We start from the raw sequence: 27,678 nt of genomic DNA, 5'->3' as shown, positions 1-27,678 counted from the left end.
CAAGTAGCCTTAATTTGGCCATGAACACATTAGTTATCTGACAGAACTGTGCCACTGCTGGGGCTTGAACACAGCATCTGGGAGCTATTCCTGATTGCTTTTTGGTTAAGGCTAGTGCTCTGTTATTTGAGACAAAGCTCCACTTCCAGCTTTTAGATAATTAATTCAAAATAAGAGTCTCATAGACGTCTCATACCCAGGCTAACTTTTAATCGTGATCCTCAGATCTCAACCTCCTGAGTATTGAGGATTACAGGCATAGGCCAGGAGGAACTTGCTTGATAATTTCTCTTTTAAATTGAGTATATTACAGCATTAACCTTTTCCATTTCAATGCAACATATTATAGCCAATAGTTATTTAAATTTTAGAAACTGAGATATTCACTTAGCCAAAAGAAAAGATTGTAAAAAAAAAAAAACCCAACCAGATTTTCTTATTTCTTTTGGAATGACTATGAAATGTTTGTTCTGTTTCTCATTATTTTCAGCAAGCTCCATTGCCAGGATTGGGTCAGATCCTCTCAAACTTGTACATGATGCTGTGGAGGAAACCACAGACTGGGTCTATGGCTTCTTGTCTTTGTTGTCTGACATCATCTCATCTGAAGCTGATGACGAAGATGATGATGGGGATGAGGACATTGATAAAGGTACCGAGAAGATAGAGTCATAGCTAACTGATAGGGCCAGTATTAGATATATGTGACAGTAACTTTCTTAGTTTTACCCAAATGAATACTTAGATGAGTCTGAATCAATATATTTCTGAATACTAAAGTATTTCAGTTAACTGCAAAATAGACTAAATTGATCTCTATTTGATTTTCATCTTAAAATTTGTTTGCCATTATGGCAAAATGACCAATCTGATGCTACTGTTATGGTAGCATTATAGTAAAAAGAATCTTATTATACATATCTGCAAGCCCATAATAGACATTCATATTTATATTCTCCTCTGAGAAAATATTTTAGCTATTTTTCAAGCTTATCTCCAGGAAGATTGAAATAAAAACATTAAAACTAGAAAATACATATGCTTTATAACCCAAGTCTTGTTCACTGTCAAACAACAGGAAACTATCTTATTAACAGAATGATTTAAACAGTTACTTTATTGAACCTAATGGAAGCATAGAATGAAAGGACACATTCTAAATGTCACAATAATTATTCAGCTCTCTCATATATATTAATGAATAAAAGGAAACAGCAAAAGTAAACTCTTATACACAAACTGCCACCGACTGAGTATTTGAAAGGACAAAGCTTGATGATTTTCTCGGTTAAATGACATATTTCAGGTCAGTCTTAGTCATCAGAAATTATATATTCAGACATGGCTAATAGCTCTGATAGTGAGAGGCCTCTTCTATGGTTTTGTCTGAATTTATATTTGTTTTAGCCCCATGACAAGCCACAATGAACAAGGAATCAAAATTATTATAATATATGATCTATAATGTATAATTTGGACCATGGCCACAATTTTATTGAATTCATAGTAAAAAAAGCTATTTCAAATAAAAGTACATAAGCAGAGTTAATAGTTTGGAATTTGAGACACAAAATAAAAGAATCATGATTCAGACATAAGAAGATTTTTAAAAGTAAACACAAGAAAATGCACAAATAGCTATATTATCCCACAATAAGAAGCTTTTCTAATTTAATACTTTTGTCTTCATTTAGGAGAAGTAGAAGAGCCTCCTCTGAAAAAAAAAGGTTGGTTGTTTTCACCTTTGAAAATATTTCTCTGCATCATAATAATTGACTTTCAGTGTGAGGCAATATATTTTACTTGTTTTGTTGCCTAAATTTTGTTTTCTAAATGCAGAAGTTTTATATAATGACAACATCAAATTTTATACTCAGGAGCAATACTCAGTTTCTTCTGATGAAGTGGATCCTAGTATTTTTCAATCTATTATTTACCAGATGCCTTCTTTGGTAGACTGCATGCATGTCCATCTATACCCAGATCAATGACAGATGGGATTTCAGGAATGAAGGCAGGGTTATGGAGCTGTGGAAGTAACACAGAAAAAGATGATGGCTATTAACTTTTATTCTTACTTTGTCCTGATTCATAGAGTTTACATTCTATTCTTATGTTTTCCCTTTTTGCTTTATTGTCAGTATCATTTTACATTGGAGGTGATGATGATGGAGCAGAGTAGCTGATATAGTGTGAAGCATAATGACCTTGAAGAAACAGCATAGCATTTAATAGACATCATGAGTTATTACTGAAGAGTGGTGTTTCCTGGGGGGCTTGGATGTGGTCTGGAACAATTTCTTGCAGGAAGACCTCCTAAGGTCTTCAAGGACTAAGTGTTGTTGTCTCAATCCAAAAATGGAAAGTAATAGACCTAGGAGAAAAGGGTCCACCTGTGAATAACAGCTTCAGAGGAGCAAGGAGTTTTATGGAAAGGAGTAGGTAGTACCCCTGGAAGGATCAAGGAGGGGAACATTCAGTGTGAGAGAAAATCAACCACCACTTTCCCAGACTTGATTCCATGGTGATGTTTCTTTTACTGCTGCATATTTCCAGCAGCAAGCTAGTGAGATATCTGCATGACAGCCCTGTGCTCTCTGTTACTCTCTCCCCATATTTTCTTTGGATTCAGAGTGGAATGCTGCCTGTAATTGTATCCTTGCCTCAGCAGTTGTTGACTACTCACCTATACTTCAGTGAGAAAATTCATTTAAGGCATATATTGGGAAAATTTTAACTAAAAAATCCCACCAGCAACATGCCATGTGAAACCGTAGCTTCTATTGTTGATGATCCTCTTGCCTCCACTTCCTGTGGTTGTACCTGCACTATCACTGTATCTCATCTGAGTACATTTGATACTGTATATACTGGTTTTAAAACTAGGGAAGTGAAAATCAAAATCGAGAGACAAAGGATAAAAAGACAAATGACTCCAAAAACAATACTTGCAAAACCCTTTGGTGTAAAACAACTGAACAACTCATGGGGGGAGAGGGATAGAGGAAGGGAGGAGGGGGGAATGAGGGAGGAGGTAACAAACAGTACAATAAATGTACCCAAGGCCTAACGTATGAAACTGTAACCTCTCTGTATATCACTTTGACAATAAATAAGAAAAAAATCCCACCAGAAAAGAGCTGAAATTAGTGAAGTACAAACATAACAACACTATTAAGTGAATGTATTTATGAAGCATTGGGAGAAGAAAGGGCATCCTGTCCTACAAAATTGCTATGAGAACCCAAGAACATTTACAGAATGAAGCCATCAAGTCATCCGAGGGCCAACAACACAAATAAGTTTCTTTATGGCTTATCTCCAGTGGATAGTGACTTGAATGGTAAGCTCATGTGATTAAAATGTACTAGTCATTACTGTGAAATAACAGCTCATGATTATGTTTATTTCAACTGGAAATAGAAGGGAGAAAGAAAGGAAAGAAAGATTTATTCTTCATGGATTGAATCCTCAGAGTATCATGAAGTCATATTCTCCATGAAATGACATCCACTATTTAGTAAATGATTTCTTTCTTATTTGAATTTTCCTTAACTTGTATGTAATGGTTAGCATAAACTGAAATCCTACAAAGTTGTTTAAGAATTTATTTCTTAAATTATTGTATCAATTCATCCAACAAATGACAACATAAACCAACCTATTCAGTATTTTCTTAGGGTAATATTATTTTTTGTTAACATTCTGATCTGAGGCTCATGAGCCTTAGTTTTGACTAATGAGCCTCAGATCAGAATGCTAACAAAAAATATATACATATATATATTTGAACACCATGCATACCAAATGTCTTGATGGATTTCATATTCAAAACTAGGAGAAGAATTGAGTTTGAAACACTTGTACACTTTTTAACATTATCATTTAAAAGGTAACAAACAGTACAAGAAGTGTACCCAAGGCCTAACATATGAAATTCTAACCTCTCTGTACATAACTTTGACAATAAATAGTATTAAAGAAAAATACTTTTTTAAGGAAATATAAATGTGTACACACTAAGTAATTATGAATATTATTTGAAAGGGCATTAAGGATATATTTTTATTGCAAGCATTATTTTTACACCTGAGATTATTTTATACAATGTGAATTATAAATCATCATTAATATTTTGTAAAATATTTCTCATACAAATTCTACATTTAAAATGTTGCCTTTAAGATTGTTTTTAGGGAGATGTATTTCATAATCTAAAATACTACTCTTAGGACACTTTTCTCCAGTCTGAGTGATTCTTAAACCTATGTCAATTCGTATGCATTCAATTTTTAGTCATTTTATATTAGCTAATTTAGCAGGTGGGAATATATTTTATTCAACTGCTTTGTGTATACCTAAGGCATTTAATTCAAATGAACTAAAGTTTAGATTTTATTTTCCAAGTTATTACCATTCTTAGCCAAATAAAATATCTACCAATTTGCTTTTTATCGGTCAAGCTAGCAATTCTAACTTGATGTGGAATAATGGTCCAGTGAGCTAAACTCTGGGTCACAGAATTGATTATTAAAAAGGTTATTAATATGGATGAAATTTTTAATGGTAGTCTGTGACTGTATTTTTATATATAAATATAGCTTTAGGGCATTACATTCACCTAGTATTTTTATAATCATTATGAATATTTATTTTTATCTTGTCAATTTTAAAATATGAAGTTCTACAACAAAACTATCCACAAAAAAGTGTCTAAAAGGGAGGGAAGATGGTGCCACCACAGTAAGGAGGTACCCCAACTTGCTCCAACTGAATAGCAAGCTGGGAACTCCAGCACCCAACACCCCATCAAGAACCCAGCAAACCCAACAACCAAAGCAACAGAGAAACACAGGAAACAAACAAACAAACAAAAAAAGAGCCTATGACATACACAGAGCCGGAAAATCTCCAGGGTATCCTTCCCCCACCCGCCGACCCTGGCCCAAACAGGGCCAGGCTGGAAAAGGGGACCCAGCATCAGCAAGCGGGGCCACAGACCTTAAGCCACCAGAGAAGCAACAGACTAAAAGTCATGCCAGGAGTTCCACAGACCCCAGACGGAGCGCGGGACCGAGTGACCGGGAACCAGGCAGCGCAGATGGGGAGTGCTGGGACTGCCAACACCAAACAACTGATCGCCACACCCTGGCACCCAGCCTTGAAAAGCCCACAGCAACGCGGGACACACACACAATCCAGGACCATAAGTTCCCCATTGCCTCCCCAAATGGGAGACCAGCCCTAGCAGAGACCCAAAACCTACAAAGAAGCTGGAGCTCCCTCCCTACCCTGAGGGAACAGAGGAGCTGTGCCAAGGCATACCCCCCAAACCCCCAGCAGAGGAGCCAGAACCTGGCCGCACTGGCCCCGCCCCCTCCCCAGCAGGGGCCCTGGGTCTGGTAGGCATTGGAAGCCCCACCTGAGGCACCTGGTCCTCGAGGTCTTTTTGAACAACTACCACAGATTCGCGGGTGTATAATACCAGCCCAGCAGGGACATCTGGGTCCGATCACATGCCCCCCTCACAGTGGAGGTGCAGAGTCTGTGGGCACCAACCTGCACCCAGACACTTGAACCTACTGGGACCCACCCATACCGCCCCCCACAGCAAACTCGTGAGAGAGCACAAGCACTCTCCAACAACTCGGGTCAACATGCCCCCAAAGGAAGCACTAGAGTGCACATGCACGTGCCCCCTGGAGGGCCAGCATGGGCCAGTGTGCTAGTCCTCCAGCAGGAGGATTGTCTGCCCAACCCCCTGTGGGAGCACACAAGCAGACAAGCTGCAACACCTGCCACTCAGGTGGGCAGAGCCCCTCAACGGCAGCGCATGCTCTGATAGGTGTGCACTCCACACAGGCGGGCAGGGCCCCCCAGCAGCAGCGCCCGCAGTAGGCACACTCTACACAGGGGGGCAAGCTGCCTCTTAGCGGCAATTCTCAATCTGAGAGGTAAGCTCCTCTGACCAAGGTACCCAGTGGAAAAAGAACCGAAGAAGAGAAAAGCCTCCATGCCACGCTGAATCAGTGACCAGCAAACCCCCACCAGGGGCACACTAGGGTCAGCACAACACAGCAGCAGGACACTATCCCACAGAGAAAGACACAGAACCTACCCACCCCCAAGTGCAGTGAGGGTGACCACCTCGGCAACAACGGAGACGGGCATGCTCACTCACTGGGCAGTAAGGTTCAACAGTCAAACTCAAACCCAGAGCCAGGACACAAACAAGTCTACCACTGACGGGCCAGCGGGAACCAGCACAAAGCCAAACCAGGGAAGCCACCCTCAGATCTCCAGATGCGCAAATCACAAAGAAATATAATAACTTTTATCAAAGAGCAAGCCAAGTCGTCAGCTCCAAAAAGCAGCATGACTGAAGAGGAGATGGAGAATAAAAAAACAACTGAGGCTATGCTAGCAGAAATGATGGAAAGCCTCAGAAACAAAATCAGAAAACAATTCCAGGAGTTCAGATTGGAAGTCTAGAAGGACATCCAGGAAGCCAAGAAAGAAATGGAAGCAAAAATGGATACAGTACAAACTTCTGTCAAAGAAGACCTTAACATCCTGAGAAGTGAAATACATGAAAATATAGATTTAAAATACAACTCTTTAAAGGAAGAAATTTCCATGAGAATAGCTGATCTGGCAACCATAAATAGCTCTCTGACATCCATAAACTCTGCACTTGAATCCATAGCACAAAGAATTGACCATAAGGAAGCCAGAATTTCTCTCTTGGATGATGATGCAGCCGATAAGAACCAGAAAATTACCACACTTCAAGAAATGGTAAAGCTCCAGGGCAGACTAATCCAGGAGCTAGTGGACAAACACAAGAGATATAATCTGCGCATAATTGGAATAGAAGAAGGAGCTGAATACCAGAGCAGAGGGCTTCAAAATATTCTCAATAAAGTGATTGCAGAAAACTTCCCCTGTCTCACAAGGGACCCCATCCAGGTAACCGAAGCCTATAGGACACCTGGCAGGCCAGATCCTAGAAAAGCCATGCCAAGGCACATAATATTCAAGACTTCAGATCTCAAGAATAAAGAGCAAATTTTGAATGCAGCCAAAGCGAAGAAAGAAATTTATTACAATGGGAAGAGGATCTGAATAACAGCAGACTTCTCCACACAAACCTACCGCGCTCAAAGAGAATGGAAGAAGACCATCCAGGTCTTACAAGCCAACAATTTAAAACCTAAAATAAAATATCCAGCGAAGCTGGAGTTCATATTCGAGGGGAAAACCAGATATTTCCATAGCAAAGAGGATCTAAAGGAGTATGTAAATAAAAAACCAGCCCTACAGCGAATTCTAAGAGGGGACTCCCACCCAACAGAAACCGTACAGGACACACAGACAGAAACAGAAATAAACTACAATATCCAGAGCCCAACAGAAAGAGCAGCTCACCAAAGACAAGAAAAAAAAAAAGAGAAAAAACAGCCCAACAAGAAAATGGAAGGAGAAAAAACACTCTTATCCTTGATCTCTTTGAATATAAATGGTATGAACTCTCCAATAAAGAGGAATAGACTGGAAGAATGGATCCGCACACAAAAAGTTGCCATCTGTTGTCTACAAGAGACCCATCTTACAGCAAGGGATAAAAACAGGCTTCGAATGAAAGGATGGAGCAAGATCTTCCAAGCAAACACACCTACCAAAACGGCAGGAGTAGCCATCCTGATCTCAGACAAGCTGGACTTCTCATTAAAATCAACTCTAAAAGACAAAGAAGGTCACTACATTTTAATAGAAGGAAAAATCCAGAATCAAGACATCACGGTGATAAATGTATACTCACCGAACGAAAGAGGCCCTACATATGTCAAGCAAATTCTCACAAAACTACAGAACAAGATAGACCCAAACACAATCAAAGTGGGTGACTTTAATACCCCACTCTCTCCAAGAGACAGATCCAATGCCCAGAGGATTAGCAGGGGAGCTGAGGACCTAAGTAACACCATATCCCAAATGGACCTGACATATCTATACAGACTCTTCCACCCTACAGAGACCCAAAACACTTTCTTCTCAGCAGCCCATGGATCATACTCTAAAATAGACCATGTCATAGCCCACACAAAGAACCTCAGCAAATACAAAAGTATTGATGTCATCCCATGTATTATATCTGACCACAGTGGATTAAAGGTAACCCTCAATAACAACAGTTACCACAGAAGCTATACACATTCTTGGAGGTTAAACCCCACACTGTTATCCAACACTTGGTCCACAGACCTAATTAAAGATGAAATTAACGAATTCATAAACCACAATGAAAATGAAAGTACATCACAAAGAAACTTATGGGACACAGCTAAGGCAGTACTGAGGGGCCAGATCATCGCCCTCAGCACTCACACTAAAAGAATGGAAACAGGGCAGCTGAATAACCTCACGATGAAACTACAACAACTGGAGAAACAAGAAATGATCAAATCTAGAATGACTAGGAGGAGAGAGATCACAAAGATTAAAGACGAGATAAATCTGATTGAAAATAGAAAGGCCATTCAACAAATAAATAAGACTAAAAGCTGGTTCTTTGAGAAAATAAATAAAATTGACAGACCCCTCGCAAGACTTACAAAAAAAAGAAGAGACTCATATACGTAAAATCAGGGACTCCACAGGAAAAATAACAAGTACACATGATATTCAAACAATCATAAGGAACTATTTCCAGAACCTCTACTCAGTAAAAAACAATAATTTTACAGAAATGGTTCAATGCTTAGAGAAGTATAAACTGCCCAAACTGAACCAAGAAGAAATAAATCAACTAAATAAACCAATCACTTACAGCGAGATACGGGGGGTAATCAAGCACCTCCCAACAAAGAAAGCCCAGGCCCAGATGGATTCACCAACAAATTCTATAAAACCTTTAGTGAGGCGCTAATACCAATACTCCTCAAACACTTCCGCGAAATGGAATCAGAGGGAGAAATCCCAAACTCATTCTATGAAGCTAATATCATACTCATTCCCAAACCAGGCAAAGATCCAACAAAAAGAGAACTACAGACCAATATCACTAATGAACACAGACGTAAAGCTCCTCAATAAAATATTAGCTAACAGGATCCAGAAACTGATCAAGAAAATTATACATCATGACCAAGTAGACTTCATCCCACAGTCACAAGGATGGTTCAACATCCGTAAGTCAATTAATGTAATTCACCACATAAACAGAACTAAAATCAAGAATCACATTGTTATCTCAGTCAATGCCCAAAAAGCCTTTGACAAAATACAACATTCATACTTATTAAAAGCTCTGGAGAGAACAGGAATAGATTGAACATTCCTCAAAACAATAAAAGCCATATACAACAGACCAACTGCTAACATCGTATTAAATGGGGAGAAACTAAAATCATTCCCCCTAAACTCAGGAATAAGACAAGGATGCCCATTCTCCCCACTACTTTTCAACATAGTGCTGGAATCCCTAGCCATAGCAATAAGACAAGAGGAGGACATCAAAGGGATCCACATCGGCAAGGAAGAAATCAAGCTGTCCCTATTCGCAGATGACATGATCTTATATCTGAAGGACCCAAAAACACTCAGTCCTCAAACTCCTACAACTAATAAACCATTTTGGCAAAGTAGCAGGATACAAAATCAATCCACAAAAGTCTGCAGCTTTTCTGTACACCAGCAATGTAAAAGCAGAAAAGGAAATTATGGAAACAATTCCATTTATAGTAGCCAAAAAAAAAGGAACCTAGGGACCAACCTAACCAAAGACTTGACAGACCTATTTAATGAGAACTATAAAAATCTAATAAGGGAAATCAAAGAAGGCACAAGGAGATGGAAAGACATCCATGCTCATGGGTAGGCAGAATCAATATAGTGAAAATGGACATATTGCCCAAATTGTTATACAAATTCAATACAATCCTTATCAAAATCCCAGTTACATTCTTCACTGAAATAGAGAAGGCAATCCATAAATTCATATGGAACAGCAAAAAACCTAGAAGAGTCAAAGCAATTCTAGGCAAAAAAAGCAGTGGTATCACAATACCAGACTTCAAGCTCTACTATAGAGCCATCATAACAAGAACAGCCTGGTATTGGTATAAAAACAGACCGGAAGACCAATGGATTAGAATTGAAGATCCAGAAATAAAACTGCACTCTTACAGTCAGCTGATATTCGACAAAGGAGCTAAAGACATACAATAGAATAAACATAGCCTCTTCAACGATTGGTGCTGGGAGAACTGGGCAGCCATATGTAGAAAACTCAAAGTAGACCCAAGCCTATCACCATGCACCAAGATCAACTCAAAATGGATCAAGGACCTCAATATCAGACCTGAATCCTTGAAACTACTGAAGGACAGAGTAGGAAAGACGCTAGAACTTATAGGCACAGGAAGGAGCTTCCTGAATATAGTCCCAGGGGCACAACAGATAGGGGAGAGACTCGACAAATGGGACTACTACAAATTAAAAAGTTTCTGCACAGCTAAGGACATAGCCACCAAAATAGAAAGACAGCCAACCATATGAGAAAGGATCTTTACCAGCACAGCAACAGACAAAGGCCTAATATCTGTCATCTACAGAGAACTCAAAAAACTAAGCCCCTCCAAGCCCAGTAAACCAATTAGGAAATGGGCAAAGGAGCTAAAGAGAGACTTCACAAGAGAAGAGATAAAAATGGCAAAGAAACATATGAGGAAATGTTCAACATCCCTGGCAGTAAAGAAATGCAAATAAAAACAACCCTGAGATACCACCTCACTCCAGTTAATGGCCTATACTCTGAACTCAGGCAACAACAAATGCTGGAGGGGGTGCGGGGAAAGAGGAACACTTCTCCATTGTTGGTGGGAGTGCAAATTAGTACAACCACTTTGGAGAACAGTACGGAGGTTTCTCAAAAAGCTCAATACAGACCTACCCTATGACCCAGCCATTCTACTTCTAGACATCTATCCTGAACAGCAGGTCCCAAGATATCAAAAAGACATTTGTACTTCCATTTTATTGCTGCACAATTCACAATAGCCAAAATATGGAAACAACCCAGAAGCCCCTCTACAGATGAATGAATCCCAAAAATATGGTACCTATACACAATGGAATACTACATAGCGATTAGGAATGGTGAAATATTGTTATTTGCAGGGAAATGGTCAGAACTTGAACAAATAATGTTGAGCGAGACAAGCCTAGAACACAGAAAACAAAGCGGCATGATCTCCCTGATATATGACTGTTAAGATGGGGTGACGTGGAGACAGTAGAGACCAGGTATGTGAAACCAAAAACCTCTTGTCAAATGGTATTTCCCACAGGTTTGGGTCAGTGACCCTACATTATGTAACTAAAACCAAACAACTACTGAACATATAAAGGTAAAAAATTGACCTGTCTGTTTATCACAATAGCTCAAAACTATGTATGTACGTTCATATAAGACTATTGTCAGGGCTGGGGATATAGCCTAGTGGCAAGAGTGCCTGCCTCAGATACACGAGGCCCTAGGTTCGATTCCCCAGCACCACATATACAGAAAACGGCCAGAAGCGGCGCTGTGGCTCAAGTGGCAGAGTGCTAGCCTTGAGCGGGAAGAAGCCAGGGACAGTGCTCAGGCCCTGAGTCCAAGGCCCAGGACTGGCCAAAAAAAAAAAAAAAGACTATTGTCGACATACTGTCTATTGTAGACATTACATTTAAAGACCTAGGCGAATTTTGTTTGGCGTAGGCCATGTGGCTACTGTATATGTTCTTGGTACATTGTGTATTGTATATATGTCTACCTGACCTAGGGAAGGGAAAGAAAAACACAGTGTAAGATAACACAAGCAATGTACATACTGCCCTACTATGTAACTGTACCCTTTTTGCAAAACACCTTGTCAAAAAAATTTTGTTTAATAAATAAATTTTTAAAAAAGTAAAAAAAAGTGTCTAAAGCACAGAACCATTAGAAAATATGATATTTATATCATGTAAATTATCTAAAAGTTTTTAACTAAGAACACCAAATAACTTTGTAAATGCCATTTCCTGGATCAGTTATATGCTGTGGATAGGAGAGCATCTTTTTTTTTTTTTTATTAAGGTGGGAATATTGTTTATCTGGAATGGTCCTGTTGAGCAATATTCTGATATCAACAATACATTTTGGATATATTAAACTCATTTTCTAAGGAATATATGAATGCATACAGTTTTAAATAAATCAAATGCCTTTTATATACTTTCCTTAAATTTATCTTCCAAAAAACACACTCAAAATTTTTACTTCTACTTTCAAATAAAGGCAAATTTATATGTTTTCAAATTTTTAACGTGTCAACCAAAAACGATGCTAAAATAATGGGCCTCTGACTTTCTTATTTGTGCAGCTTCTAAGCAAGAAGCTATCACTCATCATATCATTATAAGGTCTATTATAAAAATAGTATTGGCCAGGCACCAGTGGCACATGACTATAATCCTAGCTACTCAGGAACCTGAGATCTGAGGTTCATTATCCAAAGCCAGCTTGGGCGAGAAAGTCTGTGAAAGTCAAGTCTCTATTAACTACTACAAGGCCAAAAGTAGTACTGTGGCTCAAGTAATAAAGCACTAGCTTTGAGCAAAAAGCTCACAGACAGCTCCTAGGTCCTAAGTTTATTATTAGTAGGTGTTCATCCATCAAAATTTTAATAGGATGTAACAGTGTTGTTTTTGAATGACTACATTTACAATAATCTTTAAATTATGTGTTTATAGTTTATTATTATTATTATCATTAATTATTTGTTCCTCATGGGGCTTGAACTCTGGGCCTGGACATTGTCCTTGAGCGCTTCAGCTAAAGGCTAAAACTCTACCACTTGAGCCACAGTGCTACTTCTGACTTTCTGGTGGTTAATTTGCTATAAGAGTCTCAACAACTTTCCTGCCCAGGCTAGTGTTGAACCATGATCCTTAGATCTCACCTCCTGAATTGCTAGGATTATAGGCATGAGCCACTGGAGCCAGGCTATATAGTTGTTTTTTTTAAACATTCAGTTTAAAATTTTGAACCTTGTCTTCCAAATTTGGGTGATGATGGAGATGCAATTTTCCAAAATTTTCTAAGAAACACGAAATGAACAAAACAGGAAATGGATGTAGAATACAAGAAACACTTTGCTTTCTGGATAACCCTAGGTTTTCGAATAAGAACAAAACACAAGCACCTCATATTCTACCCTGTTACAATGTGTGTCTTCCTTCCTCACCATTACAGAACACTAACTTTTTGTGGTTAAACTCCATCAACAAATGTATGTTTCAGGCAATCCTTTTTCAAGTATTATCTAAATGCCAAGAACTGTGCATGGTGGTAGCACAAGTGTCTTTATTTACAACATTTGGTACTCAAATCTAGGAAGAGAATCATAGTGAAAGATAGGTTTCATCTTGATCAATGTAATATACTTTGTCATAGCCACAGCAATCACAAATGATTAAAATCCAACCATACTCAGCAAACTGTCTTGACACAAACATATTGAACAGTTTTTTGAATAGATGAACAATTGACTTAGGGCAATTTTGGCATTGCAGAGTGAGCAATGATAAGGGCAAATCCATTATCAGATCGAAACGGAACTGAAAGAATGTGCAAATATGAATAATGATGATATCAAAATAAGTTTATCTTTAGATAATAAAGTAATTTTAACACATTAAATTATTAGTAAATACTGCTAATAATACCAAAGCCATGTCTAATGACACAGATGTTATACTCAATCTGGGACAGAGAGACAGAGAGAAGGAGACAGAGACAAAGAGAAAAAGAGGGAATTCAGTAGGCTTAATGGATACTTAAATACATATGTCTATTCAGTGCAGTTTTTGGCATTTTTCAGAAGTAAAATTTTGGTTTATAGCAAGAACCACAATTTTTGTATTTTTATATTAATATTCAATATTTCACTAACTTCCCTGGCTTGTCCGATTAGGTAAACATTCAAAGAAACTATAATTCTCTTGCAGGTGTACAGTGTTAAAATTATTTTTGTACTAACACTTCTAAGTACAATATAATGGATATTCTTATCTCCTTTTTACAGTTTACTTAAGCCTTCATCTACAGTAAGTCTGTATATTATAAGAATTTAATCATTTTACTATTTGTGTCCTCTCAAATATGTACTTTTAGAAGATAAGGATAATCTCTTAACAAGAAATTTTATTTTATATTGCTTTTTCCTGAGATCTAGCCTTAAAGGAATGAAAAAAATAAATGTAGAATAGTAGTATTGTCATGATTCAGAGCTAGGTACACCCAGAATTTTTCTGTTATTTTTGCTGTGCTAGAGATATAACCCAGGTCTTATTCGTGTTAGGAAATCACTATTATCAAAATACACTCATAGGTGAAATACTCAGGTTTCTTTGTGTTTTGAAAAGTTGGTCCTCAGTTTTAGTCTCACTGGGATCTTACTAGTTGTAGATTTATCTTTTGCCTATGAGGACAGCACCGGGAGCCCCTTTATGCTCTGAGTCCAGATACTTGTCTGTCAGAATGAAGAACTGTCCTTATGCCTGAGCACTGAGGTCCCTAACATGAAGCCTGAGTTCTATGTCTCAAGCATGCTAGTGGCAGAGGAGCAGACTGCTCTACACAGAGCAAACAAATCATATTATCTGTACAGTCATGTGTTTGATTGTTCTAAACTCTGCAGGATGGAAGAGAAGAAAAAAATGAATAGATGCTCACTAAATTTGCACTTCGTTCTCTCATTGTGTACTTCTCTTACTTTATTGAAATCCACAATAGTAGCCTGCGGTCAGGGTGAATGAGGGAGAGCTAGGCAATCTCAGCATCATAAATATTCAGGGCTTTAGAATTAGACCATTCAGAAGGCTGTAGCACGTCCTTGGTAGTAAGATGGATGAGCGTGTTTGCATGCCAGAGCTTTCATTGTATCTGTCTTTACTGGCAGATTCGGTGGCTTAAACCAGGCTGAATATTAAGCATCTGGAAAATAATAGTGCCTGAATAAAGAAGAAATAATAGATAAGTGACTAAACTTATTAAAATTTATAGCCTCTGAAAATTGGCTACTAGGTAAGCCCTAGTAACATTGTGAGATAGATACATTTATCTGTGGCTCTTTTTAAAACTTAACTTAGGTAATTCCACATCAAATCTCAATAACTATTCTCAGACAGCATGAATAACTTACTTCCCTAACTTCTCCCTGTCTCTCATCACAGTCATTGGGTCTACTAGTGTAGGAGACAGAGTCCAGAGGGAGCTGATGGCAGGCCTCCAGGCCAGCACAGAAAGAAAAAGCTGGGGGAAGTTGAAGCAAAAGAAGATCTGATCATCTGCAGGATGATGTAGGTCTAGTGAATTCAAATTCAATGGTCTTCATTACAATTATTTTGTACTCAGGAGGCCAAAATCCAAATCAAACTGGTTCAACAGAAAAAAAATATTTTTTCCAAGCATCAGGGAGACAAAAAACAGATCTGGATTCAGGCACAACTTTGATATGGGTATATGTATAATATTGCACACAATTTCTTAATCTCTGCTTGTGTGTTCCTCTGTTTCATTCTCTTCCTTCTTCACCTTAGTGGCCCATGAAAATGAACATCTATTTTGTAAGAAATATTTCTGTTGAAACAATTCATTTGAATTTTATTGACTTGACCTGAGTAACATATCACTGTTGGAACCAGTTAGTTGGCCAAAAAAACATACAATGTACAATTTGTCAATGCCTGATAATAGGTCTATCCTGAGAACTAAACAATGAGGTAGCTTCAGCCAAAGTATTGTCATAAAGTGGGGAAAGGGAGTAGTCCCTGAATCTCAAAAATTACACTAATAAGACAATTATGGATTGTAACAAGAACTTGAGACAGGCTCATACCTATTACTTATTTTTAATTCCAAATATGTTTACATCCCCTCTCAGACAAGAAAGGAGAGAGAGAGAGAAAGAGAGAGAGAGAGAGAGAGAGAGAGAGAGAGAGAGAGAGAGAGAGAGAGAGGAAGAAGAAGGAGGAGGAGGAGGAGAGGAAAGAAAGATCTGTAAAAAAAAAAAGAACTAAAAGTAAAAATGTCCTGAAGCCTGGTTCAAGTTATGCAGCCTACTTAGGCAAGATCCTAAATTCAAACAACAGTATGAAAAAATTGAGGGAAAAAAAAGAAAAGAATAAAAGGAAGGACTAAGCTAATGTCACATTGATCTGAATCATGGAAGTATCGATAATTAACATTCCTCACTCAATTGACATTGATGGAGATGCGTTGTACTTATAAAATGACACATTGGATTGAAACTCCTTTGAACAACTACTTCATGGTGATTAAAAATCACCTCCTTATATATGAAACTGTAACCACTCTGTACTTCACTTGACAATAAAGAAATAAAAAATCAAATAGAACACTAATAAAAAAGTTCTCAAGTAAACTGTAGATAAAATAAATAAACAGATAATTCATGTTCTTCAGCAGAATGTATCACAATTTGAAACAAGATTGAGATAAACTGAAAGGAAGAGGGTGAGGAGGTCTAATGGGTTCCCAGGGAAGAGAGGATTCCCCCATCCCTCCAAGAGTCTCCCACTCAGAGACAGTCTCAACTAAAAAAGATGGATTTATTGGGGAAGTTCCAGATGGACCTGTCCCAGGTTTCAGAAAAAAATACAACTCAAAACAGGACGACAGCACAGAGACTTAGTTCTGGAGGATTTCTTAGTACCACCAAACCAGTTCAGCTCCAGTGGAGAGCTGAATTGAGACGCCATGGGGACAAGAGACACCATAAGCGAACATATGATATGCATGACTCAATGGTGCCTGAGCTGGCCGGCCCCTAAATAGGGTCAGGTTAGGGGTCTGAGTCACAGGAAACTCCCAGTTCCAAGCACTTGACTGGCAGGTTCAGTAACCTATAGGCTATGTGTCTGCCCCTGTCTCTTGGGAGTCAGGAACTCCCATTACCTGGGGATGAGACTTTCCTTCCTGTAGGAATCTAGGCATGCCCATCAAGACAAGATGCTAGAAATACCATATGGTCAAGCTTGCCATGTGGCCAATATGGCGTTGGCCAAATCTGACCATATTACAGGAGGTACTAGTTAGTTTTCTCTGGTAGGATTGACCTGTTCTGGTTAAGTCACTTAAACCCAGTACCTTCCAGTCTTCACATCTGTAAGACAACAACAGTGCTGGATTTACTGACATCCACATCCTTTTGTGCTATCATGTTTCAGGCTCTGATTAAGTCGTACTGTTACACTTTTATTACTTATCAAGAATTTCAACTGTACTAATGTCTTACTACTCAAAGGACAACTCAGGGACCAGCAATTTTCACATGAGCTGGGGACTATCTGGAAATTCAGCCTGCATACACATACCCTCACTAAGTCGCAATCTGCATTTTAAGATCTCCAGGAGATTCATATGCACATGAAAATTTGAGAGGCATTGAGCAAGACAGTAATTCCCACTTCCGACTGTGGCTCTGAAATCATCTGAGAGCTTATCTAAATTGCAGATACTATGTGTCCTCAGCATGAAAGGCCCATTGATTAGGTTTGCAGCTCAAGAATAGGTTTTAAATCTCCCCAGTTGATACTGATGAACAGCCACATTGATCTTGTCTAGTGTATCACAAACTTTGAAGCACACACCTAACTCCAGCCAAAGCCTCATCTATAACTGTAAACTCCATTGGTAGTTACTTAATAACATATTATTTGAAATCACTTCCACCTGTCTGGTTCATATTCACTTGGGAAATTATATTTCACTTTATAGGTAAAGAAAATAAAACTTTAAAATGGGAAAATAGCTAACTTAGATTACAGAGTTGAAAAAAAGAAAAAAAATTGAGATTACATAGACATCATTGTAACAGGTTTGGTTTAGATATTTTCTAGGGGCATTATTTGAGACTATTTTTTTAAATAAAAATGTTTGGCTTGTATTACTAAATAATAATAAAACATAAAAACTAAATAGACTAAATATTTCACATTTATGAGCTTGAACATCCCTGTAGGAATTTTTCCTGAAGGTATCTGCCTACCATCATATCCACAGAAGAGAGAACTGTCATTTTCACACCTGGCTATTCATGGTGAACAGTGCACTTCCTTGAAAACTATTGGTCAAGATAAATATAAAAAGTATCAGAAAATGCAGATACCAGAATATATTTGTTATATTTGTCCAAAATATTGAGAGTTCTTAGCGTTATTATTCAATTACACATTAAAATTAACTACATTTGCTCAGTCATTTATTATAATTATTTTTTGTGTTCTAATGATAATTAGCAAAATCATACAAATAACCATTACATTCAAATGAGTAAGTAATTAAAAATTTTAGTATAAAAAAGAATATTAGAAGGCATTTTTAATATTACTTCCTTGTGAAGTATCTAGAGAAAACAAAGATAAAAGGCATTCTTTGAAATCCACAGCCCACATAATAATTTAATAAACTCGGTTGTCATTTTGAATCAGGGGACAGTTGCCTTGGTGACAGAGATTATTCTTTTAACTTCTTGTTTCTGTCATACATCGATTACATTTTGAATTTATTAATAGAACAACACATCGATAGATAAAAAATACTTGCTTTAAACTAGCCATGTATGTCTAAGACAAAATTATAAAGTACTCAACAATGAGCTTTGTTATGATAATAGATAAAAGTTATTTGTCATAAGCAAAAAAAATCATGTAATTAAACAAAGTGACTTAGAGGGACCTAACTACAAAGTGATTTCAATTTTTAGAAGTCATTTATTGCCATCTGTTTTCACTACCACTCACTATTATTGCTACCACCATCTTTCACAAGTTTTCTTAACCATGGCCTTTCTTTCCATGGCTCAAATAGAAGTCATGCTCAGATTATTGGAAATATCTGAAGACCTAATTAATGATTGCTATTGTCACTGTGGTAAACATAGGTCTAAGATAAATGCACTCTGACAGAAATCAATAGAGTGAATTTTCAATGCAAATTAGGAAGTTTTAGGGATTCTGACTGCTAATGATTCATTTTAATGTATAATTGGTACATAAAATGCACCAAGTTAACTAGAGAATACATTGAAAATTCCAGTTTGGAAAGCTAAACAGATTCAGTAAAGTCTGTGCTTGTTGTCTTCACAGATGTTTGCCAACAACACACTTGTCAAATCTCAAATTTTATAGTATGTATGTATGTATGTATGTATCTATCTATCTATCTATTATCTATCTCCTACAACCATAAACACATAAACAAATAGTAGACCAAAAGAATGTAGACATCACTGTAATTAGTCTAATCACTCACAGGAAGTGCTAGATAAATGTAGCAAAAATGAACAAAGAAAGATATTTGGAGTAGTAAACTTTTCATTAATATATTTATTGTTATAATAGAGGTGATGTACAGAGGGATTACAATTACATGAGTCAGGTGATGACTACATTGAGGAATAAAAATTTTTGTCCACTTGTTATCTTTTAAAAATTGTTGTGACCCTATTGTTTCCCTCATAGGGAATGAGTAGTACATATTTAGGATAGACATAGCAGAAGAGGACAACAGCTCAATAGCAATGCCCATATGAACGCAGAAGATAATGCCAAGTGAAATGAACTCCATGTTATGGAAACAAATGGTATATCATTGCTGTAGTTAATTTCGGCACACCTTGTGAAAGTGTAACGTTTGTTCTCTCCTATTCCATTCTTGTGGTTTTACTCCTGCTATTACTGTAACTGATCTTAGTACCTTGAATAATGTATAGACATGTAGTGGGACTAGGGCAAGGAAAGGGAATACCAAAAAGGAGAGACAAAGGATAAAAAGACAAATCTTTGAAAAAGTGATACTTACAAAAACAACTGGTGTAACTAGCCATACAACTGAGGCGGGGAGAGATGGGGGAAAAATGAGGGAAGAGGGGAGTAGGTAACAAGTTGGATAAGTAGTGTTCTTGTCTTACATGTGAAACTGTAACCCCACTGTACTTCACTTTGGTAATAAAGAAGAAAAAAATAAATTATTGTCAAAGTGATGTACAGAGGGGTTACAGCTTCATATGTAAGGCAGTGAGTAAATTTCTTATTGAACTTCTTACCTCCTCCCTCATTTTTTCCTATCTTCATCCTTCCCAATTTCCCCTCCCCCCTAGATGTACAGTTGGCTTACAGCATATTGTCTTCTAAGTATTGCTGTTGCATTGGTTCACCTCTTACCCATTGTCTCTCCATTTTGATGTTCCCTTTCCCTTCCCTAGTTCTGATAAACATATATACAATACCCAGGGTACCAAAAGCAAGTTAAAGTGACATTAGGGGTAAAACCGTAAGGAAGAACAACAAAAGAAAAAGGTATAACTTCACATACTACATTGAAAATAACAACAATGAAAAATCATTTATTTCATAACGTGGAGTTCATTTCCCTTAGCATCATATTATGTTCTCATATGTACATAGCTATTGAGCTATTGGGACCTTCTGCTAGGACTATCCTAGACATATACTAATTATTACCAATGAAGGAAACCACGAAGATCAAGTGCAGTGTCCACTTTCTTTAAGCCAGATGAAGCAGCATATTCTAGTTTTAAAACTTCTAGTTTTTTTCTATTGAGACAGTCATGATGATTGTGATCATTTAATTATAAGTGTAATACACATATTTGTTTTCTATACCTCTATATCTGCCTTTGGCCTACATAGTCATAAACAATAAATTAGCTTCAAGGAGGAGAATATCTTTTTCTTCTTTCTCTTCATTAGTAATGAATAATGTACTCTTCTGGAAAAAATTTATCAATATTATAAAGAGTATGAGAAATATAGTACTTGCCTAAATATAATTTGATCTATTTTAATAAGCATCAATGATGACTTAATGTATTTAGAAATATTTATACTGTCTTCAATTTGACCATCATTTAGTTTCTCAGTGTTCCATAAAAAGGATTAAGAAAAACTTCTGTGCAATATGAAAAACTTTTCAAAAATTTCGTGGCTTTAAATATCTCTCAGACATATTATTTTATTTCCATAAATAGAAAATTTTTCTACTTTCCCCACTATTCCACACAAAGAAAAACAGGTATTTATTTTCTGTACTTCTGGAAATCAATCTTAGGTCCTCATTCATGGTAGGCAAGGGCTCTAAACCAATAAGTTTATCTATTGGCCTAAACACAGTCTTTTAAATCTATTTCTTCCATATTTACCACTACATTCAATTTAGTAATTAGGCAGAGTTGTACCATAAAAAGCAGGTGAGAAATAATCTATTTTTTTCTCCTGTCTTTTAAGTGCGATCAAATGGTTATTTATCAAGTGGTAAGCAGGTAGTTATTCTGAGCCAATCATCCTGCATGGGATTAAACTTTAATGTGGAGTAAATTAGATATCAATCTTGCTATTGTCAAAGTTTCTATTTACTGAGAAGTACAAGTAACAGTAAGATTACAGCCAATATTCTCATAGTGCTTGGCATTTCAGAGATTCTCTAAGTTTGACTTATTTTAATCCCAAAAGTAAACCTATGACGTGGGATGAAGAAAGGAAGTTCACATGGGGACCGGGGTGGGGTGGGGGGACGGGAATAAGGGAGAAGGTAACAAGTTGGAAAAGCAATGTATGCATTACCTTATGTATGAAACTGTAACCCCATTGTATGTCACTTTTACAATAAAGAAATAAAAATAAACCTAAAATTATTAGCCACCCCCCCACACAAAAAAAAAGGAAAGGAAGTTCACATAGCATGTAATGGGATTTGGGGTGGTCACAGTGTCTCCAGTGCTAGTTAATTACCTTAAACACTCGATGGTACTGTAATGTATAAGAAATCACAATAATTTTTCCCCTTCTTCAATATTGACTTCAAAATGCAAATTCAACTTTTCTTTGAAGACTTATAGCTACTCACACATCTGGATTGAAATACTTGTATCTGTGTTCCTTCTAAACCGCAGTATATTTAGGAATTTCCCATTAAAATAATAGCTTCCATTCCAATGAGCATCAGGTGCAGACACTCAACACCGTTCAGACATTTGACTTTTGACTTCTATGTTTTGAAAACATAATGACTGTCCTTTTATCTGTGACTTGTATTCATATTTTGTTCTTCAGGTTTAAATCCTATGTTCTTTAAAGAGTGATTTTATTTTAGCTTAGTAGCTTTTTGTTGGTAATGTAGCTTGAACTCAGGGCTTGAGTGCTGTTCCTGTGCTCTTTTGGTCAATGCTAGCATTCTACCACTTTGAGCCACAGCTCTACTTCTGGTTTTCTTGTGGTTAATTGTGGATAAAATTCTCATGGACTACTGCTTGGACTGGCTTTGAACCATGATCCTCAGATCTCAGCCTCCTGGGTAGTGAGGAATTAAGGAATGAGCCACCTATGCCCAGATTAAAGAGTGATTTTTTAAATAATACCTTTTTGCACATCATTTTCATATTACAGGAAGCTTAGAAAAAATATTACAATTAAGTTCTAGGATTACCAACACATACAAAAGTTTGTTTACAGGGCTGGGAATGTGACTTAGCAGTAGATTACTTGCCTAGCATGCATGAAGCCCTGGGTTCGATTCCTCAGCACCAAATAAACAAAAAAAGCCAGGGACAGTGCTTGGGCCCTGAGTTCAAACAACAGGACTGACAAAAATGTTTTTTTTTCCTTGAAAAATTTTGAAAGCCTTTGAAAACCATAGGGCAATAAATGGTTTTTAAAATAATGACTTGAAATATTTGAAATTAACAATGCAGGGCTGGGGATATGGCCTAGTGGCGAGAGAGCTTGCCTCGTATACATGAGGCCCTGGGTTTGATTCCCCAGCACCACATATACAGAAAACGGCCAGAAGTGGTGCTGTGGCTCAAGTGGCAGAGTGCTAGCCTTGAGCAAAAAGGAAGCCAGGGACAGTGTTCAGGCCCGAGTCCAAGGCCCAGGACTGGCCAAAAAAAAAAAAAAAAAAAAAGAAAAGAAAAGAAATTAACAATGCAGTCTTATACAAATGATCCTTTGCAGGCTCATTGGAGGTAACAAATTAGACATCGTTTATATATGAGAACACTGTCTATCTGGAGTCTAAATTGGTAACATGCTGTTATTCAGTGGCACATGAACCATAATGGTCATCATTTCCTGGCTAAGTTTCAAGGAGACAGGTTGAGACACCATGCATGGGGTTTTCTGGCTCCTTCTGACATCCAATATCCACAGGCAGTAATGCCAGGAGTGGAACCCAATCCCTAAGGAAAATGTGATGGGGCTATTTAATTTCTCCTTAAGTTTTCTTATGCTTGCTTTGCGTTTCAAAAGTTAGTTACCTCTACTCTACTTATTATGAAATGAAAAAAATTATCTGAGATAAATTACCAGTTTTTCTAATGAATTCTACTCAGTTTTATTTCTTTTGTGTCTCTGTGTGTGTTGAAATAAGTGATGAAGTACATCAGCCTACCAATGTTTATCTTCTATTTTAGAGTTAGTCCTTTTCCATGTGTTTAGGGTAGAATTCAAAGAATATATTCACCATCTCCCCTGCTTTCCCTTTCCCTAAGTGGTGCTCTCTTTATTAATATAGAATGATTTCCTACATGTGGTTCTCTGTGATATTTCCATGCATAGATTACAGTGTATATTGTATTCAGTCACCACTCTCCTAACTACTGTACCTTTCCTAATTCCTACTCACTCTCTTAGTTTCAGGTCAACATTTGCAATTTTCATGTGAGAGAGAACAGGTGATATTTGTCATTCTGTGTCCGGATTCATATAATGTCCATTTTCATCACCAGTGACTAGAACTCATTTTGCTTTATATCTAACTAAATATTCTATGGCTCTCTTAAATACTGAGATCAAGCACATCACTCAGTGACAGGAAGAGATTGTGATCAGTGTTCTTCATTGAAGTGTTTGAGGTGTTTTTCCCCTTGTTTACTTCCAAACTCCAGAATGGACCTCTGCTAGTTTCTATTCTGTTTATAATCTTATAGTTAGTTATTTAAGCCTTATCCAACAGTATATATAGAATTACGAGCACATACACATAAAAAAGATCTTGAAGCATTGCCCAATATCCCCTTTTATGCAAAATTCTCAACTGGAGTTGAGAATCCCAGCTCCAAAACAAGCAGCCTACTCACACTTTGTCATTGTTCAGACCTGTATTGTCTAATGATGTGATTCCTAGATGTTCATGCATTGTAAGCACATTGTATGTGTTTAGTGTAGTTGGGGGCTCTGAGCATCAGATAGGTACAATCTAGGAATGCTACAAAGTAGCTTAGGAAGCTCCTAATAGCCTCACCTTATCTCTCAGTGGTTCACTAATCTTTAAATTTATAGTGCTAGGGCAATAAACACTGCCCTAAAACAGATTTTGGAGGCATTACAGAAAGAGATAAGCAAAGAATGGAGAAAGAGGGAAAGAAAGACTGGAAGTTGCCAAAGTGAATTGGAGATCTTACTTTGCAACTTGGAGAAGTTTTTTCATAGGTGGGAACTAGTACCCTATCACTTTTGTATGTCTCCAGCCATCTTCTATGAAGGTTCATGAGTGGAACTGTGGATATTAAATAGTGAAAATTTAATGAAGAAAATGTTGATAGTGGTGCTTACTTCCTTAATATCTATCTTTTCTGAAGATATATAATTTTTTCCTATAGCAGATTCTGGAAAAATTACAAATTTAAATTTAAAATTCAAATTTAAAATGAAAAATTTAAATCTGCACAGCTACTAATGTAATTTCAGAACATCTGTGAGATAATATTATGATATATGTATATAGATCATTAACAGTTTTCCAAGATGAAACATATTTTAAGATTAAGTCACTTTTCAGAGGTCATGATCACATTTGTAAACCTTAAATCTGAATATACTTTTATCATTTACAATTAATGGTAAAATAACTCTATTTTCTAAGACTGCAATGTAAGTACACTGAATCTAGAAGCAAATGGAATAAATTTGTTAAAACCTGATCTTTAAAAAAAAAATTCATAACTAGTTCTATGATATGTATCATATTTACTTGAAATAATTATTGGTTAAATTCAGTGCCAAATGCTGATTTTAAACATAGCTAACATTAACTCTTCTAAAATGTATTTAATATTACATAATGGTTACAGTTCATTTCACAAATTCTTCATTTAATACTTCAGACTAAGACTTCTTAAATTGAAATCACATTTATATTTGTATTGTTGTTTGAATAAAACATAATTATAGTTGGTGAAAATTTTTAATGCTGAAAGTGACAACATGCCTTTGTTAATGTAAAGTTTTAATCTTTTACACGTAATTTTGATTTTTGAAGTGGCCCTCATTTTTTTATTTCAAATCAATAAATTATTTTATGTATCAACATCTAACAAAGATTCAGATATCAACAACCTCGTTAGATACAAAAATATTTACTTTGTGATGGAATTAGAAAGTAATGTCATAGCTATGGCCTAATTTAAATTTTATATATTTTAAACAAAAAGTTTTGAAGTTATTCTATATTTTTCCAGAAATACATAAGGGAAAGACTGAAAAGCCGGAGAAACCTGAAAGGAAATTTCAAACTAAAGGTAAAAATGTTTCATTTTACATTTATTTTATTATATATTATGTACATATGTATATATATAATCATATATATTACATATTTTTAACAGACTGACCTTTGCTAGGTAAAAGACCATTTGGATCATTTCTGAAGCCCTGATTATTCTTATATTTTAAGGAATATTTTCTTTCTAATTTTGGATTAATGGTTTTGCTTCTTAAAAAAATGTTATGAGTTCCAGAACTAAATTACTCCTTAGTTAATTTTAAGCACAAATAAATAAATTTGTATTCTTTAATGACTGGTGCTCAAGTAAGTTCACTCATGACAATTTTCTAATTAGTTACAACTTATTCTTATAAACTAAATATTATATTTGTGGCTTGTGGCATATTGAGAATATATATTTATTTGTTCTTTTAATACATGACCGTAATGAGTAAGATTTAGTTTTTTTTCAACATGTATTTCCCAAGCCATGTAATGTCTTTGGTCGAGGAACTGTGTTAGCTCTCTGAAGAAGGCTGTGCCTTGTAGCTTTTCTCCACATCTCCTGACAGACAGTGACAGCATGAAGAATTATATTCTTCTGCACTAAACTGAGTCCAGGAACTACAGTTTCGCAGCAGAAACATCTTAACCATGACCAGTATTTTCTTGCTTATCTAACAGGCATCACTTTTTGTGAATATAATTATATAATTATAAAAAATTAAAAAGGAATTGAGGGGATGAAGAAAAATGATGAAAGGGTGACACTATCATGCACTGTATTCATAAACAGCTTTGTTGAATGGCAACTCCTTTGTAAAACTACCCAAAGATAATAACAGAAAAGTAAAGAAACTTGTAGAAATAAACACATTCAAAAGGAGTGTATTTTTAAGCTTTCTCCTGTTTTCCTAATAGTTATACTTGCCTTTGGATGAGCCAGGAAAAATATTAAGGTCTCAGTAATCACCGCATATGTGTCATATATGAAATAATTTCCCTGGAACAAAAATAAAATGTTTTAGAGTATTTATTATGTGCAAAATTGTCTATGGAAAATTACCTATCATAAATTCCAAATAATAATCCTAGTTACTCTTAAATTACAATGGATTCCTTATCCATGTGACTGCTCTTCTTAACTACACTTTATGTATTTTCTGGGAAGAGCTCAAATCCTGATATTAGGTTTTTAATCATAATGTTTGAATCAGTTCCAGATTGTCAGCCAATAACTTACACAAACAGGACATTGATATTTATTCAATGGAAACTTATTTATACTTTTACTTAGGGAGCTCATGTCTTCTTACTGTTCGCATTCCTTGTCGGGTTCTTAAATTCCTTTGGTCAGGGAAATTGGACACAGCTCTTGGACAAGAATTGACTGAAGGAACCCTAAGTGAACTAGCTCTTTCCATTTACTTGTGGTTAAATAGAAAGTAACCTGGTTCCAGGTGGTTGGAATCTCTACTGTTAATTTAAGAGTTGTTTCTGTTGGTATAGATACAGTGATACAATCGGCATAATTTGCATTTTTGACCCCACTCTGCTCCAATCCTGCTTTCAAAGACTTTTAGATGGTGGGCTTTAGAGTGGGTTTATTAAACTAATGAGTCTCCCATATATACAACAGTGAAATTGACTGAAGTTTAAAATGATTTCTCAAAGATCAGGCTTGAAATTAGTTACCTACATGCTATTGCTTGAATACATCAAGTATTTTCCAGGAAAATGAACAATTCTCCAAAAAGAGAAAACAGGGTTTCACCTGTGCAACACAAACTTATGCATCAGAGTGAGTTTACTTGTTTTTTCATCTGTAGGTTTTCTGTGTGAGTGCATATGAAATATGTCATTTTTACTTCTTAGTTTCCTATCTGCAGTGAAGATAGAATATTGCCTCCCTCTCACTTCTAAGTAGTTCCTTGACAATAAATATAGTTTTACATTTGTCCACATAGGTATATAGGTATATTGAGCTCTGTAGGTCACATTCAATATTGGCTAGGTTACATAGTGATAGTTATGAATTAAATTGTTATTAAAGCATTTTTAACTTT

General features: G+C 36.5%; 1 protein-coding gene across 1 annotated transcript in view; it reads left to right on the top strand.

Annotated features, from left to right (window-relative positions):
• Trdn (triadin) overlaps nt 1–27,678 on the top strand; it is a 296,113-nt gene that overhangs the window by 60,578 nt on the left and 207,857 nt on the right. The window contains exons 3-5 of the mRNA XM_048354014.1: nt 491–652; nt 1,695–1,727; nt 25,587–25,646. Of these exons, the coding sequence (XP_048209971.1) occupies nt 491–652; nt 1,695–1,727; nt 25,587–25,646 (255 nt within the window). The remainder of the gene's footprint in view (nt 1–490; nt 653–1,694; nt 1,728–25,586; nt 25,647–27,678) is intronic.

Source organism: Perognathus longimembris, chromosome 9, assembly GCF_023159225.1.
Source record: "Perognathus longimembris pacificus isolate PPM17 chromosome 9, ASM2315922v1, whole genome shotgun sequence".
Lineage (NCBI taxonomy): Eukaryota > Metazoa > Chordata > Mammalia > Rodentia > Heteromyidae > Perognathus > Perognathus longimembris.
Note: the sequence above shows the minus strand (reverse complement) of the source record. Positions and strands in the feature narration are given on the sequence as shown.